Here is an 11913-nt window from a genome sequence, read left to right as displayed (position 1 = left end):
AAGCGTAATCATAGTATTAAACTAATCAAACTTCTTTTTCCCCTAAAATTTCAACATAGAGCAAAACGTGAACACGTTTCTCGTTTTAAAATCTCCAAATCTAGTGAGATTTGATTAGCAAAAAATTATCAATTTTGATTAATAAATTAATGTCGTGACTATAAACGCAGATAGACGCAGCTTACCTTCCATAACTATTTTAATTCAATTTCCAACTATCCATAATTTGAAAAACTTCAAAAGAACCTTTATACACATCATCTTTACATAATTATTACTAGTTCCGTCTCATATTAATTATCGCATTTTCTTTTCACACTATTTTTAGAAAGTTATAAATAAGAAGTATATTTTACAAATTTACCCTTAACTCTATTTGTGCACTCAATATTGTTCTTTCAAAAACATTATAATTTGAAAGGATTTTTTTTTTTTTTTAATTAACTCTATCTTGTTTTTGTAAATTAACAAATATTTGGGAAACAAACATTTTCAGTAACGTTGACAACTAAACGTGGACCAATACTAGTTTGGTTTTTTTTTTAAAAAGACAATAATCCTATCTAAGAAGTGAAAAATGGAAAGGAAAAAAGAAGTATTTTGTGTGGTTTATTTTAAATGATATATATTTAACTTTAAATGGATATGATAAAGTATATTGCTTAGTTTCTGAGTATGTAATTTTATTACATGGGTAGTTTCTGTATTATTTTTTTCTTTTTGAGTTTCTTAGGTCTACTGTCTTCAGAACCGCCCCGTAGGACAATGCAAAGTATCTCTCATTTACATCAAACGTACAAGGTCTATATAATTTGTGTGGGTATATTTAGTAGATAATAAAGACCGTAGATGAAAAATGACCGCAACTCAACTCTTTTCCAAGTGGTTGACAAATATAGAAGCTAAAAGTAGCTAGCGTATAGTAGTATAGTAGTCTACTTTTCATATCAGACAAGTCGAATATCACCTCTCATTTGCATTTCTCTCTTTCAAGCATAAGGTGTAAAAGTGAGTTTTTGGTATTCATACAAAAGTGTAGTAATCAGGAGAAGAAATAACACATATATTAATGAGACCTAGCTATCACAACAGAAAAACATCCCCAAACCCCCTGTTGTTTGCGTAGAAAAAATTAATATGGAAAGAGCCATGAAAGAATGATTTCTATTGACGTTCAACTCGCACCAAAACTGAAGCTATTTGTGACAGAGAGTCACAGGACTAAAATCGACCAGAGGTGAAGGGCTGGGAACAACCCTGTTCCGGGAGGCTACCTGATTTTAGGAGGCCTTCTGTTTTCTTTATTCTCACGATCCAACTCATAGCAACGATCTGCACGTGCTCTGAGAAATGCAGGCTCTTGAAACAAATTTCAAGCATCGGTGTCTTGTGATTCCCTGTCAATTTTCTTAGTTGACATTTTTTACAGCCTGCAGTTTTATGCTTTACTTTGGTATAGTAGCGCCTTAAATTACTCTTCTTTCACCAGAGACAATACTGGAATCCCTTTGGTTGAAAAGCTTGAGCACTTCACCCGCAGCTCATCACCCACCTCAAAGTCCCTCTTCATACCAGGCTACACCAAAAAAGTAAAATTTCATTTGACTTGGAATTAGGATCTCCAGGTGAGATAAACGAAATCCTATTATGAATATCTAAAAGTGGTACGATGCACAATAGAACCTACTGGGACCATCATAATATTTGCTAAGGCTTTTGTGAATACTATATGGCTAAACAAGGAAAAGAGGGAAAGCAAGCAATGTTTCACTGATAGATACATAAAAATAAAGCAAGGGTGCAACAATAACTTGCCGAGCCGAGCAAGGACAAGATAAGAAAAGATACCAAACGTTTTGACCACAACTTGCAAATAAGGGTTTCACATAAAGCCGACTTATTAATGTAGAAAGTAGAAAATAACAGAGAAACTTTGAGAAAGTAAAGTCAAACATACCTCAAAACGATACATTCCCCGAATTCCACCACCCAAATCAAGCACCAAACCAAGGGCACGAATTTGATGCACTTTTGCTGTTACTCTCATACCAAGCTTTAGTTTGTTTGCACTCATAGGGGCCTTATCTGACCCAATTTGAGAATGCAGGCCTACTTCAGGAGTATGTTTCTGCTCACTTTCATCATCACTTATTAGGTCAAGAATGGCATCCTTGCTTCTTTTGGACTTCTTCGCACTTCTAGAAGAAAAACCGGATTCTGAAAGTGAGGACAGTATCCTTGTCTTCTTCTCAGATTTAGAAGCACTTTGAGATCCATTATCACCTTTCAAATTCAGAGCATCACTTTTTTCCTCCTCATCACACTCTGCTGCACTTCGGATTAGAACTGCTGGTGTAGCTGACTTCAAAGTTGAATCATTAGTTTCAGGTCCCACAGTAGCACCTTGGTTTTCTAGCTCATTGGATACATCCTCAATGGCAGCCCAAACATTGACCTCTTGACTAGTAGGAGCAACAGGTTCATCAACAGAAATGTCTGTCTTAGATTTAGGTCTAGGCAGGGTGGCTTTTAATGATAAATTAATATTACCACGAACGTCCTGTCCTATACACATTAAAGAAAGTTGCTGTCCCACAGATACCACATCTGAAACTCTGGAAACCTAATAGAAAAAAAAGACACAAATTAATCACAAAACAATAACATGGAAGGAATAGCCAGTCTAGCCTAAACCTCCATGCCTCAAACTTTGTTTCTCAAGTACAGAAAGGACAAAATTAACTATTTGACTTGTGTGTTTAACATAGCTTCAGAAACTATAAATCGATGCATGATTTACACAATTTTTACATATAGACATTAGCCTTTGCTGAAAGAAAAAAATTGAGAGGAACATGGCAGACTGCAAGCAATATTCTAGTTAAATTTCAAAGTTTCAAAGAAAAATTATACACCTGCCCTTGAAAGCAATGATATACTATCACAGAAGGTCATGATTATTTTCTGCAAATAGTCTCAAGCTCTATTTACATGGTAGGGGTGAGCAATTGCAAATTAGTAAGGTAATATCGACTCCTGTAGAGTGGGTACTAATTACTATGAGTGAGCGAGTTCAAAAAAGCATTAAGTTTTAAACTGCTAAGATCCTTGGCAGTATAAAGTTTTGATAGCGAGGGAGAGAGGGAGGAAAAAGAGAACCTACCGGGTCGTGTGACAATTCTGAAATATGTAAGAGGCCCTGTTGTCCACCATTAAACTCCACAAAGGCGCCGTATTCTTTAACAGATACAACAATACCTTTATATACGCCTCCAATCTCAATTTCACGTCCAATTATAAAATCAACCTGTCAGCAATAAATTGCAAAGGATGGAATTGGTTGGCTCAGAAGCTTTTCAACAACAGTGAAGCCAAAGTGAAGTGAAAAACAAGGTATAGAAACATCTATAGCACTTGAGGAACTTTCACGACAAACCTTTTTTTTTTTAAATACCTAATTCACCATTCTGTCTTAGCTGTTCTCCTTACTTCAGTTACATGATTGTGCTCAATCTCTAGGAAAAATGTTACATGCTAAAACAAGAGGCAGTTTTTCTCTAAATGGAATACAGAGACAAAAGCAGTTCTTATCTAACCTACAGCAAGTAAACAGGAGGGAAACACAAAATTACCTTCTCCTGTACTTTCTCCATCACCGACTGATTTTTGGCAATTATAGTAAGTGTTCCATCACTAACCGAGATCCGTGCTCCTACATTATGAATCAGCAAGGAGAAATGAACGCAATCTTAGGAGTAACAAAGGAATCAGCTGGAGAAATTAAAAATGAAAACTACAGCCTGGAAAGAACACCATCACTAAGTGATTACATATGAAAATGCAGCGCTGTAAGACATGCATTATCTGTCTCTATGTGTGTGTATCCATTTGTTAGAGAGGTTAGAGGAGTCAGCTTCTGAGGCTGAGTTGGGCACAAGTGTCATATCTTTACAAAACTTAACAAGGCAAAGCGATAATGTGGATAAGCAATATGAAGCAAAGAAAAAACTGGTTTACAATCAGAGCATATTAGGAGCCAAAAACAAGTATTCCTGCAACAAGTTTGATGGGAAGAAAATTCTACTTAAAAAGTCAAGAACAGTTGACATTAGAGCTACATCAATGACCATACACAAGAGAGGCACGAGGAAGTATATTATTAACCATGCTCTCATGTCAAAGATCACCCAAAGTAACCAGGTAAAAGTAACAGATAAGTCAAATGCAAACTGTTGACTGCACCTGTTTCATCTTCAATTTTCCTCTTCAAAGCACCAACAGGACCAATCAAGCGACGAAGTGCATCATTGCTGTATTTTGACGTAACTGTATTTGAAGCAGTCATCAAAAGAGACATGTTAAATGAAGCAGAACTAAGGAGTTTAGAGAAACATAAGATCAATGATTGAAGCTAATTACCTAGCCGAGGAGAATATATGTTATCCTGAATACGTGGAGCACTTATCTCACGCTCCATGTGCTCAAGGATTTGAAGCCTCCCTTTAAGTGCAGGATCTAGACTCTCACATACGATATCCAAAGGAATTCCAGCAGGTTTAATATCTAATTGTATTGCAGTTACACCATTACGGGTACCAGCAAACTTAAAATCCATGTCACCCAGATGATCCTCCAGACCCTAGAGAGTTACTTAATCAAGTAAGTAAAACTCACACCAAATTTAGAGAAAGATAGAGACCAGCCTCAGACAAAAGAAAATTAGGATATAACTTAAACCAATCAGCCAGAGGAAGAGCAGTAATATAGAATAGACTACATAAGTAGTGATGGTAAGTAAAGTTTTGAAGTTGATAACTCTTGTTTACATGATTTGCAGTTTTCAATGACATTAAAGTTTTATGAGCATATAGTTATGGACTTCTGGTGTGAAGTAAAATCTATTCATGCAAGTGCAAGTAAGGCAGAAAGACAAGGTTCAGACTGGCGAAGACAAGGTTCAGACTGGGGGCTTCTCAAGTCAAACGGATGCATAAACACACAAGACCAAGCTAGAACATGAACCAAATGGAGACACACAACAGTGGACTCCACAATCTAAGTTTATACCAAAACAAAGAATAGCAGGTTTTCACATATTTGGTGAAATCCAAGAGGATATATCATATGAAAAGTCTAGAATTTCATATTACAATCATAATCATGCAAGCAAGTGTTGGCTGAATAGTAGATACACCTCTTAAAGCCTAGGCCTTTAGTGACCGGATGATTTCACAACTTTAAAGCACACTTTCAAGGTGACCAAATAAATTGATCTTACTCCAACCGCCGGTATAGAGCAATAGTTTATGAGTTTCCAGTTATTATCTTGAAAAAAAAAGATCCAAATCCTAATATCCATTTTGAATACTGAACAAGGTAAATTTTACCACCAAGCCTACATGATATTTACCGAAACTAATTTGTTTGTTTTTTCATCCCTTTGGGGCATTCATTAAAAGATGCTTCTTTTCCCTCTTTTTTGTCCCCTTCACTGAACTTCACAGAGCTAAGACAAACATTCAAAAGATCGAAACAACAGTCCTCACCAGAATATCAGTCAATAAACGATAATCCTTGATTTCACCAGTTGATGGGTCAACGTCACTAACAAGCCCCATCGACAGACCTGCTACATGTTCTCTTACTGGAATGCCAGAATCCATCAAAGCCATGCTACCTGCAGCAACCAAATAAACAGGAAAATGATGTTTGCATTTTGAAAGGAGAATTATAACTTACAAGCACAGACTTAGATCAGAGAAATCTTCTTAGAGATTTTTCCACTCAAAATTTCATCATCAATAGTGCATAATGAAAGTGTGAAAAGTCTAACCAATACTTTCCAGATTGAAACCTTGAGATCAAGAAAATTGAGAAATTACCTCCACAGACAGTTGCCATTGATGTCGAGCCATCAGATGCCATGACTTCAGAATTGATTCGGACTGCATATGGAAAATCATCTTCAGGAGGTAATACAGCAAGCAGAGCCTTTTCAGCAAGAGTGCCTGTAGAAGATTAACCATCCAGTATCAAGAAAATGATCCACAAATTACCCTGGAGATGCTATAATTAGAAAAAGGTAACATGAACATAAATTTCGTAGCAAATGAACAGAAAGACCAAGAAACCCAAAAGATGATCCAAGTGGAGAGAGACTCAAAAACTAGAACCAGTTATACCAGACGATATAAATATTTATTAATCAAATATATAGAACAATGCAGGCAACCCTGCCCCCTACTTTACGATATTGCATGAGAGAGAAATAAGATCTTCTCTCTTTTTCCTTTAGCCAATATTTGGTTTTTACATGAAATAAGGAAACAACAATAAAACAAGAAAAATAAGGTTAATGGGGAAAGGGAAGAGAGTACATTATCAACATTTCTCTTCTCTCGTTGCCTTGTTGGTACAAAATGGCATAAATGTTTCCACATATTGAGGTTGATAACAAGTTACAACTGCAAATTGACATTCTAGTACTAAGGTCCATTTACAGCTTTCACTAACTTCAGGAGCAGACCATATTATAAACCTGACAACTAAATAGCTTACCATGACCAACTTCACGCCTATTCAGGCCAGTTCGTTTGCCAACTTCATTTGTACAAAACGGTGGAAAACTATAATGCAGCATGAAACGCTTGCTTGAAGGACCGACCAGTGAATCCAGACGTTGAGCATCCCCAGGGGCTCCAAGGGTAACAGTGCAAAGGACCTGTATAAACATCTCATAAGGGATAATGAATGGCAACAAGATTGCATATTTGCATGTGATGATAACCCTAAATCATAGTACATCCTGTGTTCTTAGTGAAAAATGAATATACTGACCTGAGTATCCCCTCTTGAAAAAATTGCAGATCCATGTAATACAGGTAAATTACCAGCTTCACAGTACAAAGGCCGAACTTCGTCAAGACACCTTCCGTCCACTCTAAGCCCTTCTGAAATGATCCTTCTGCGAACAACCTGATGTTGTCAGAAACTTGAGGAGGTTAATATCACGAAGTGATATTAAAAGACTAAAACCTTAGTTTAGGATGTAAAAGGAAGCCCAAACAAATATTCCTTAAAATGCAGTAACTGAAGTATGTAAGTCTTTATTTAGAATATGTCGATGTTTGCTAATGGATTTATAAAGCCAAAAAACACATGCAACCTACTATTAACCGATTATGAGGGAAATATGCATTATTTTGCCAAAGATCAAATGCATGAGAAAATAACCTAGAATGCCAATCATTGATCATGTGTTCCTCTGCAATCAACAGAAGGAAAAGAAGAAACAAAATATTTTCTGTTTATTAATGATGTAAAAAACAAAACCTCAAAATCAGAAGCACAAAAGATAAAACTTCAGCATCTACAAGCATACCTGCTTCCTCACTGTATCAACTGTCTTTGGTAGAATTTTTAGGCCTTCCTCATCACCTTCTTCCTCAAGAGCTCTTTTAACATCCTGAGTGATTTTTTCTAAAGCTTCTCCACGCTCGAACTGAATAAGAAGGGAAAACATAGTATTAATGAGATGAAAAGAAGGTACCTGCTGCCTTTATCAATAGACTATATAACATGAATAGTGAAAAACAGTGAAGTCCCTACATTCATCTTGCAGTAAGAAAATACATACCTTTCCATAAGTAGGGTCTGTAAAAACAGCCTCTATAGGTTCTTTGGCCAGATTCTGAATCTTTTCAAATGTTTTTTCTGATACCATAGACAGCTTATACTCTTTCTTCTGCTTACCAGCTTTAGCTGCGAGTCTAATTTGAGGGTCAAGATACTTAACAGCCTGAATATTCAAAAAATAAAAATTACTGGTTTGGAGTAATGGAGCAGCAGTGACAAATTGATAGCCAGCAATGTCTCACCTCTGGATGAGCAAGTCTCAAAGCAGCTTCCAAATCCTTTTCAGAAATTTCACGAGCTTGGACGTCTATCATCAAAGTTTTATCCCTCGTACATGCATATACCAAGTTAAGATCACTGATGCTAAGCTGCATGACATCCAATAAGAAGACTTTAATCAAGGGACAGGACTGCAATTACTGGTGAACATAATTGGCATCAGTGACAACAACTAGCATAAGGCACATTGGCAGTTGGAGTTGCCGAGTAGCTTTTTGTTATATTCTCTTACTATGTAGTTCTTCCTAATACTATGGAAGAGAAATAGTTTGCCTAGTATGCAAATTCTTGGAAATGTAAGCTAGTTATCCACTATTGACACCCAGCAGTGGCTACATAATCGAGAAACTACAACTTCTGCAGGAGACCCAAAGCTCCATTTCTTAAACTTAATTCAACCATCTTCTGTTAGAGTGTAAACAAGTACAGCACCCAAGGATATGGCCTAAGTTCTCAAGATGCCAGGGTAGTGCCACCAGAATGAAAGTCAACTTGCTGAAATTGGAAAGTATTAATGTTACAAATTTATCCTGAGGATGCCAGCTGATATAAGATATTACCTCCTCCATGCTTGGATTTACAACAAATTGACCTGAAACCCTTCCAATACGTATTACTCCAATTGGCCCACCCCAAGGAATATCTGACAACATTAGAGCAGCAGATGATGCATTAGCTGCCAATATATCTGGATCTTGTTTCCCGTCAGACGAAAGCACACTTGCCATTACCTGGGGAGAATGCGAGTCAGCGAAGCTTATAGCCGCCAAACAAACTATTACTATCAAGTTAATTGCAATAACAAGACACCAACTTACCTGCACCTCGTGGTAAAATCCAGGTGGAAAAAGTGGTCTTATGGGTCGATCAATAAGACGACCACATAAAAGTTCACGTTCTTTTGGAGCACCCTCTCTTCTCATGTATGTTGTCGGAATAACACTTTGAGCAAATTGTTTCTCTTGGTAATCAACCTAAGAGAAGCAAACACTATTAGCACTTACGCCCACGACTAGATAATGAAAAAAAGCTAACTTACGACCACGACCAGATATTGAAAAAAAAAAACTAACAACAAGGAAAATAGAGACGGTGCAAAAGGCATGAAACAAAAGGAAAAAACATGGCCTCGTATACACATATATGCCTTCTGTAGCTTCCGAATTCTAGTATGCAATCTCCAACATTACATAAAAGCAACAGAAACTCTTCAAGTCTAAATGTCTGTACTATAAAGACAGCTGTTTAACTTTTCTCAAATGAAAATGCCAAATTGCTACATGCTAGATATCTTGCCCCCTATGTTATAGAGATTGAAGTCAATTCTATGAAAGCTAGAAAACAATGCATATTGAATTTGTGAAAAGAGAAATCCTTCAAAGTCTGTCTTTTTACTTTTTACTTTTACATGATGTTGCATATTTTCATTGCCTTCAAGTGAGCAATATTAAGAAGAACAAATTTTTATTTAAAAAAAAAAGGAATTCAGAAATGTGCTGAACATACTGTAAGGGGCAAAAAATCACGAATTGCATCGCCTTTAGATGAAGCGACAGTAGAGAGGACTTTCGTCTCTTCCATGGCTAAAATTACAGAGCCATTAGCAAACCTCGCAATCTTTCCAGTTTCTAAAGTAATTTTGCGTGATCCAATCTCAAATTCCTCAGCGAATGTCTCGAGAACTTTCGTTCCAGCAACAGGAGTATCTGTATCGGCCATTGACGGTGATGTGGACGGCGCAAAACCAAGACGACCACTGCAGATTGTACGAAAACCAAATCTTCGCCATGTGAGAACGTACGGTAAGTTGCAGAGAAGTGGGTTTATTTTGTTTCTTACAGAGGCCATTAGAGAGTTGAAAGGGACAAGTGGAAATTGAACGAAAGGAAAAAGGCTTGTGTAGGGTTTAAGGATTTTCTCGTAGTTGCAGTGGGGTTTTAGGCAACTCTACGAACCGGGGGCGAGGGTCTAGGCCAATTGTGACAAAAAGTTGCATTTTCATAAAATTAGCAAAGAAATAAGGGAAAAGGTATGCCCTCAATTTTGTCATTCAAATTGATATTCCGAGAGCTCAAATAGTTACTTTTATGTTAATGGCTCACATATACCACTATTCAAAGGAGCTCATATATATCCTTTATTTAACTAAAGTGAAAAAATAATTTAAAATTTATCTTTTTGAGTTTTAATTTTTTTAAAAATCATGTAGTTAATATGATCCTTCTAGCAATGTTCAAGATATATTTTATTTTTTTCATACATAAATTGTTTTTTGACATCTTTAATTATCATTATTTGAGTTTTCTTATTCTTTTTCTTTCCTTTCCTACCTTAGTGCTAAGAAAATAAATTAAAACTATTTTTTTTTTTGGTTGTACTATAATTTAAAACTATTTTTTCAGCTATAAGTAATTTAATTTTTGTATTTGTTAAAAAAAATTGGGGCATCTATAATAAATTTTACGAGAAAATTAGTGAAACATAAATAAATTTGACCATCAAAATAATAAATTTTAATTAGTTGTTGAAACAAAAAAGTCAAAAAAAAATAATTGTGAGGAGGATCAAATATACCCACACTGTATGGATTATTTTAAAAAAATAAATTAAATTTGAATTAATTTTTTCACTTCCGTTAGAGAAGAATGGTATACAAGTCATTTGTATAACAATATGAGTATATATGAGTCTTTTTCATAATGAGAGGTGTATTGCTCTAAATGCCAAAGTTGAGGGGTATATCGGACTATTTTCCCAAGAAATAAATATTGCAATTCCAACTACAATTTAAATAAAATAAAAGTCATAACTCATCATAGATAAAAGTGTATTTTAACTTAATTTCATTTGACATTTATAACTTACCGTTTTGAGTAATACACAAATAACCACTTAACGTCTATAAAATATAAAGCAAACAAATAGACATACATTAAAATATAACTATTTAATATGTGTACAACTAACCACTTATATCTTATGTAGATTATAAAACATACTATTTAAGTTGAATATAAGATATATCATTATTAATTTTTTCAAAAAATTAAAACCAACAATAAAATCCAAAATTGAGTTTACATTTTAAGCAAAAATAATCAAATTTGTCTCTACACTAAAAATTTAGTAATTTTATCTGTTTTTATATCTTGATTATAATTTTACCATATTATTGTCTAGTTATTAGAGTTAAGTCATCTAGTTTTGTTTTTTGTTCTTGGTGTAACTCGAATACGAGGAAATTTAAAGTTATAATTAAAAACAAAAAGGTAAACTTGAATATTATTTCTCAATAGTTAACAAGTGAAATTTATAATTTTAAATTAAAGCTCAACTAAATATAAAAATAAATACGAAATAATTTACTAAACATTAAAATATATTCAATTTAAAATAATACACCATTTTTTTCAATCACCCCTCCAATCAAGGAAAAAAATATTTTTGATCAAAATAAGTCATTATTAAAATTAATTCATCAAAATAATACCATTTAAATTATTTTCTCTTACAAACTAGTATAAACGTATTTTTCGGGCTATATTTTATTCAAAAATCTTTAATGAAAAAAGGATGAAGTTCTGACGGAGTAAACAAACATAAATGTTACTATCAATAACGTTTTATAGTTCATTATTCTAAGACACATTTTACGATTAAAATGTTACTCAAAATGATGTTTTACTAAAATTACCTTGTTTGAATAAAATGGTAATGCTCTTTCAATAGAGATTCGTCCTCATATCCAATTTGTAATAGGAATTTTGGACAGTTAACAATTGAAATTACATAGAAGGCAAATATATGTGTGATGATGGCAAAATTGATCAGATAAAAGTTAACGACAAGTACAACACAAACAAGAGTATCAAAATTAACAATTGAAGCTACATGGACTATTAACAACTTAAGTGTTTGAGTGAAAAATAACTTCTGATGCAATTGCAAGATCAAGAATAGTAAGGAAAAATAGCTTCTTGTAAACTATTACAACGTCAA

At 34.6% G+C, this 11913-nt stretch overlaps 1 protein-coding gene across 1 annotated transcript; it reads right to left on the bottom strand.

Annotated features, from left to right (window-relative positions):
* Nucleotides 1-947: 947 nt before the first annotated feature.
* On the bottom strand, nt 948-9897 carry LOC102598659 (polyribonucleotide nucleotidyltransferase 2, mitochondrial). The gene is made up of 16 exons (XM_006338521.2): nt 9421-9897; nt 8733-8888; nt 8475-8645; nt 7878-8003; nt 7637-7798; nt 7382-7501; nt 6838-6975; nt 6559-6721; nt 5883-6008; nt 5547-5677; nt 4420-4639; nt 4243-4326; nt 3633-3712; nt 3164-3307; nt 1958-2623; nt 948-1576 (listed from the first exon to the last, which is right to left on the bottom strand). Exons 1-16 carry the CDS (start codon nt 9760-9762, stop codon nt 1472-1474), a joined length of 2934 nt encoding a protein of 977 aa, XP_006338583.1. The 5' UTR covers nt 9763-9897; the 3' UTR covers nt 948-1471.
* Between the last annotated feature and the right edge of the window lie 2016 nt (nt 9898-11913).

The sequence above is a fragment of the Solanum tuberosum genome, unplaced genomic scaffold (assembly GCF_000226075.1).
Source record: "Solanum tuberosum cultivar DM 1-3 516 R44 unplaced genomic scaffold, SolTub_3.0 scf00004, whole genome shotgun sequence".
NCBI classification, from domain to species: domain Eukaryota; kingdom Viridiplantae; phylum Streptophyta; class Magnoliopsida; order Solanales; family Solanaceae; genus Solanum; species Solanum tuberosum.
The sequence above is the reverse complement of the archived record's forward strand: the minus strand, read 5'-3'. Positions and strand labels throughout refer to the sequence as shown.

What these genes read in the sequence shown, in the direction of transcription:
- LOC102598659 (XM_006338521.2), bottom strand. Translation starts at nt 9,762, where the DNA reads ATGGCCTCTGTAAGAAACAAAATAAACCCACTTCTCTGCAACTTACCG. An exon ending in AATGGCAACTGTCTGTGGAG is followed by an intron (nt 5,678 to 5,882) that starts GTAATTTCTCAA and finishes TGGTTGCTGCAG; the next exon opens with GTAGCATGGCTTTGATGGAT. An exon ending in TGGAGAAAGTACAGGAGAAG is followed by an intron (nt 3,308 to 3,632) that starts GTAATTTTGTGT and finishes TATTGCTGACAG; the next exon opens with GTTGATTTTATAATTGGACG.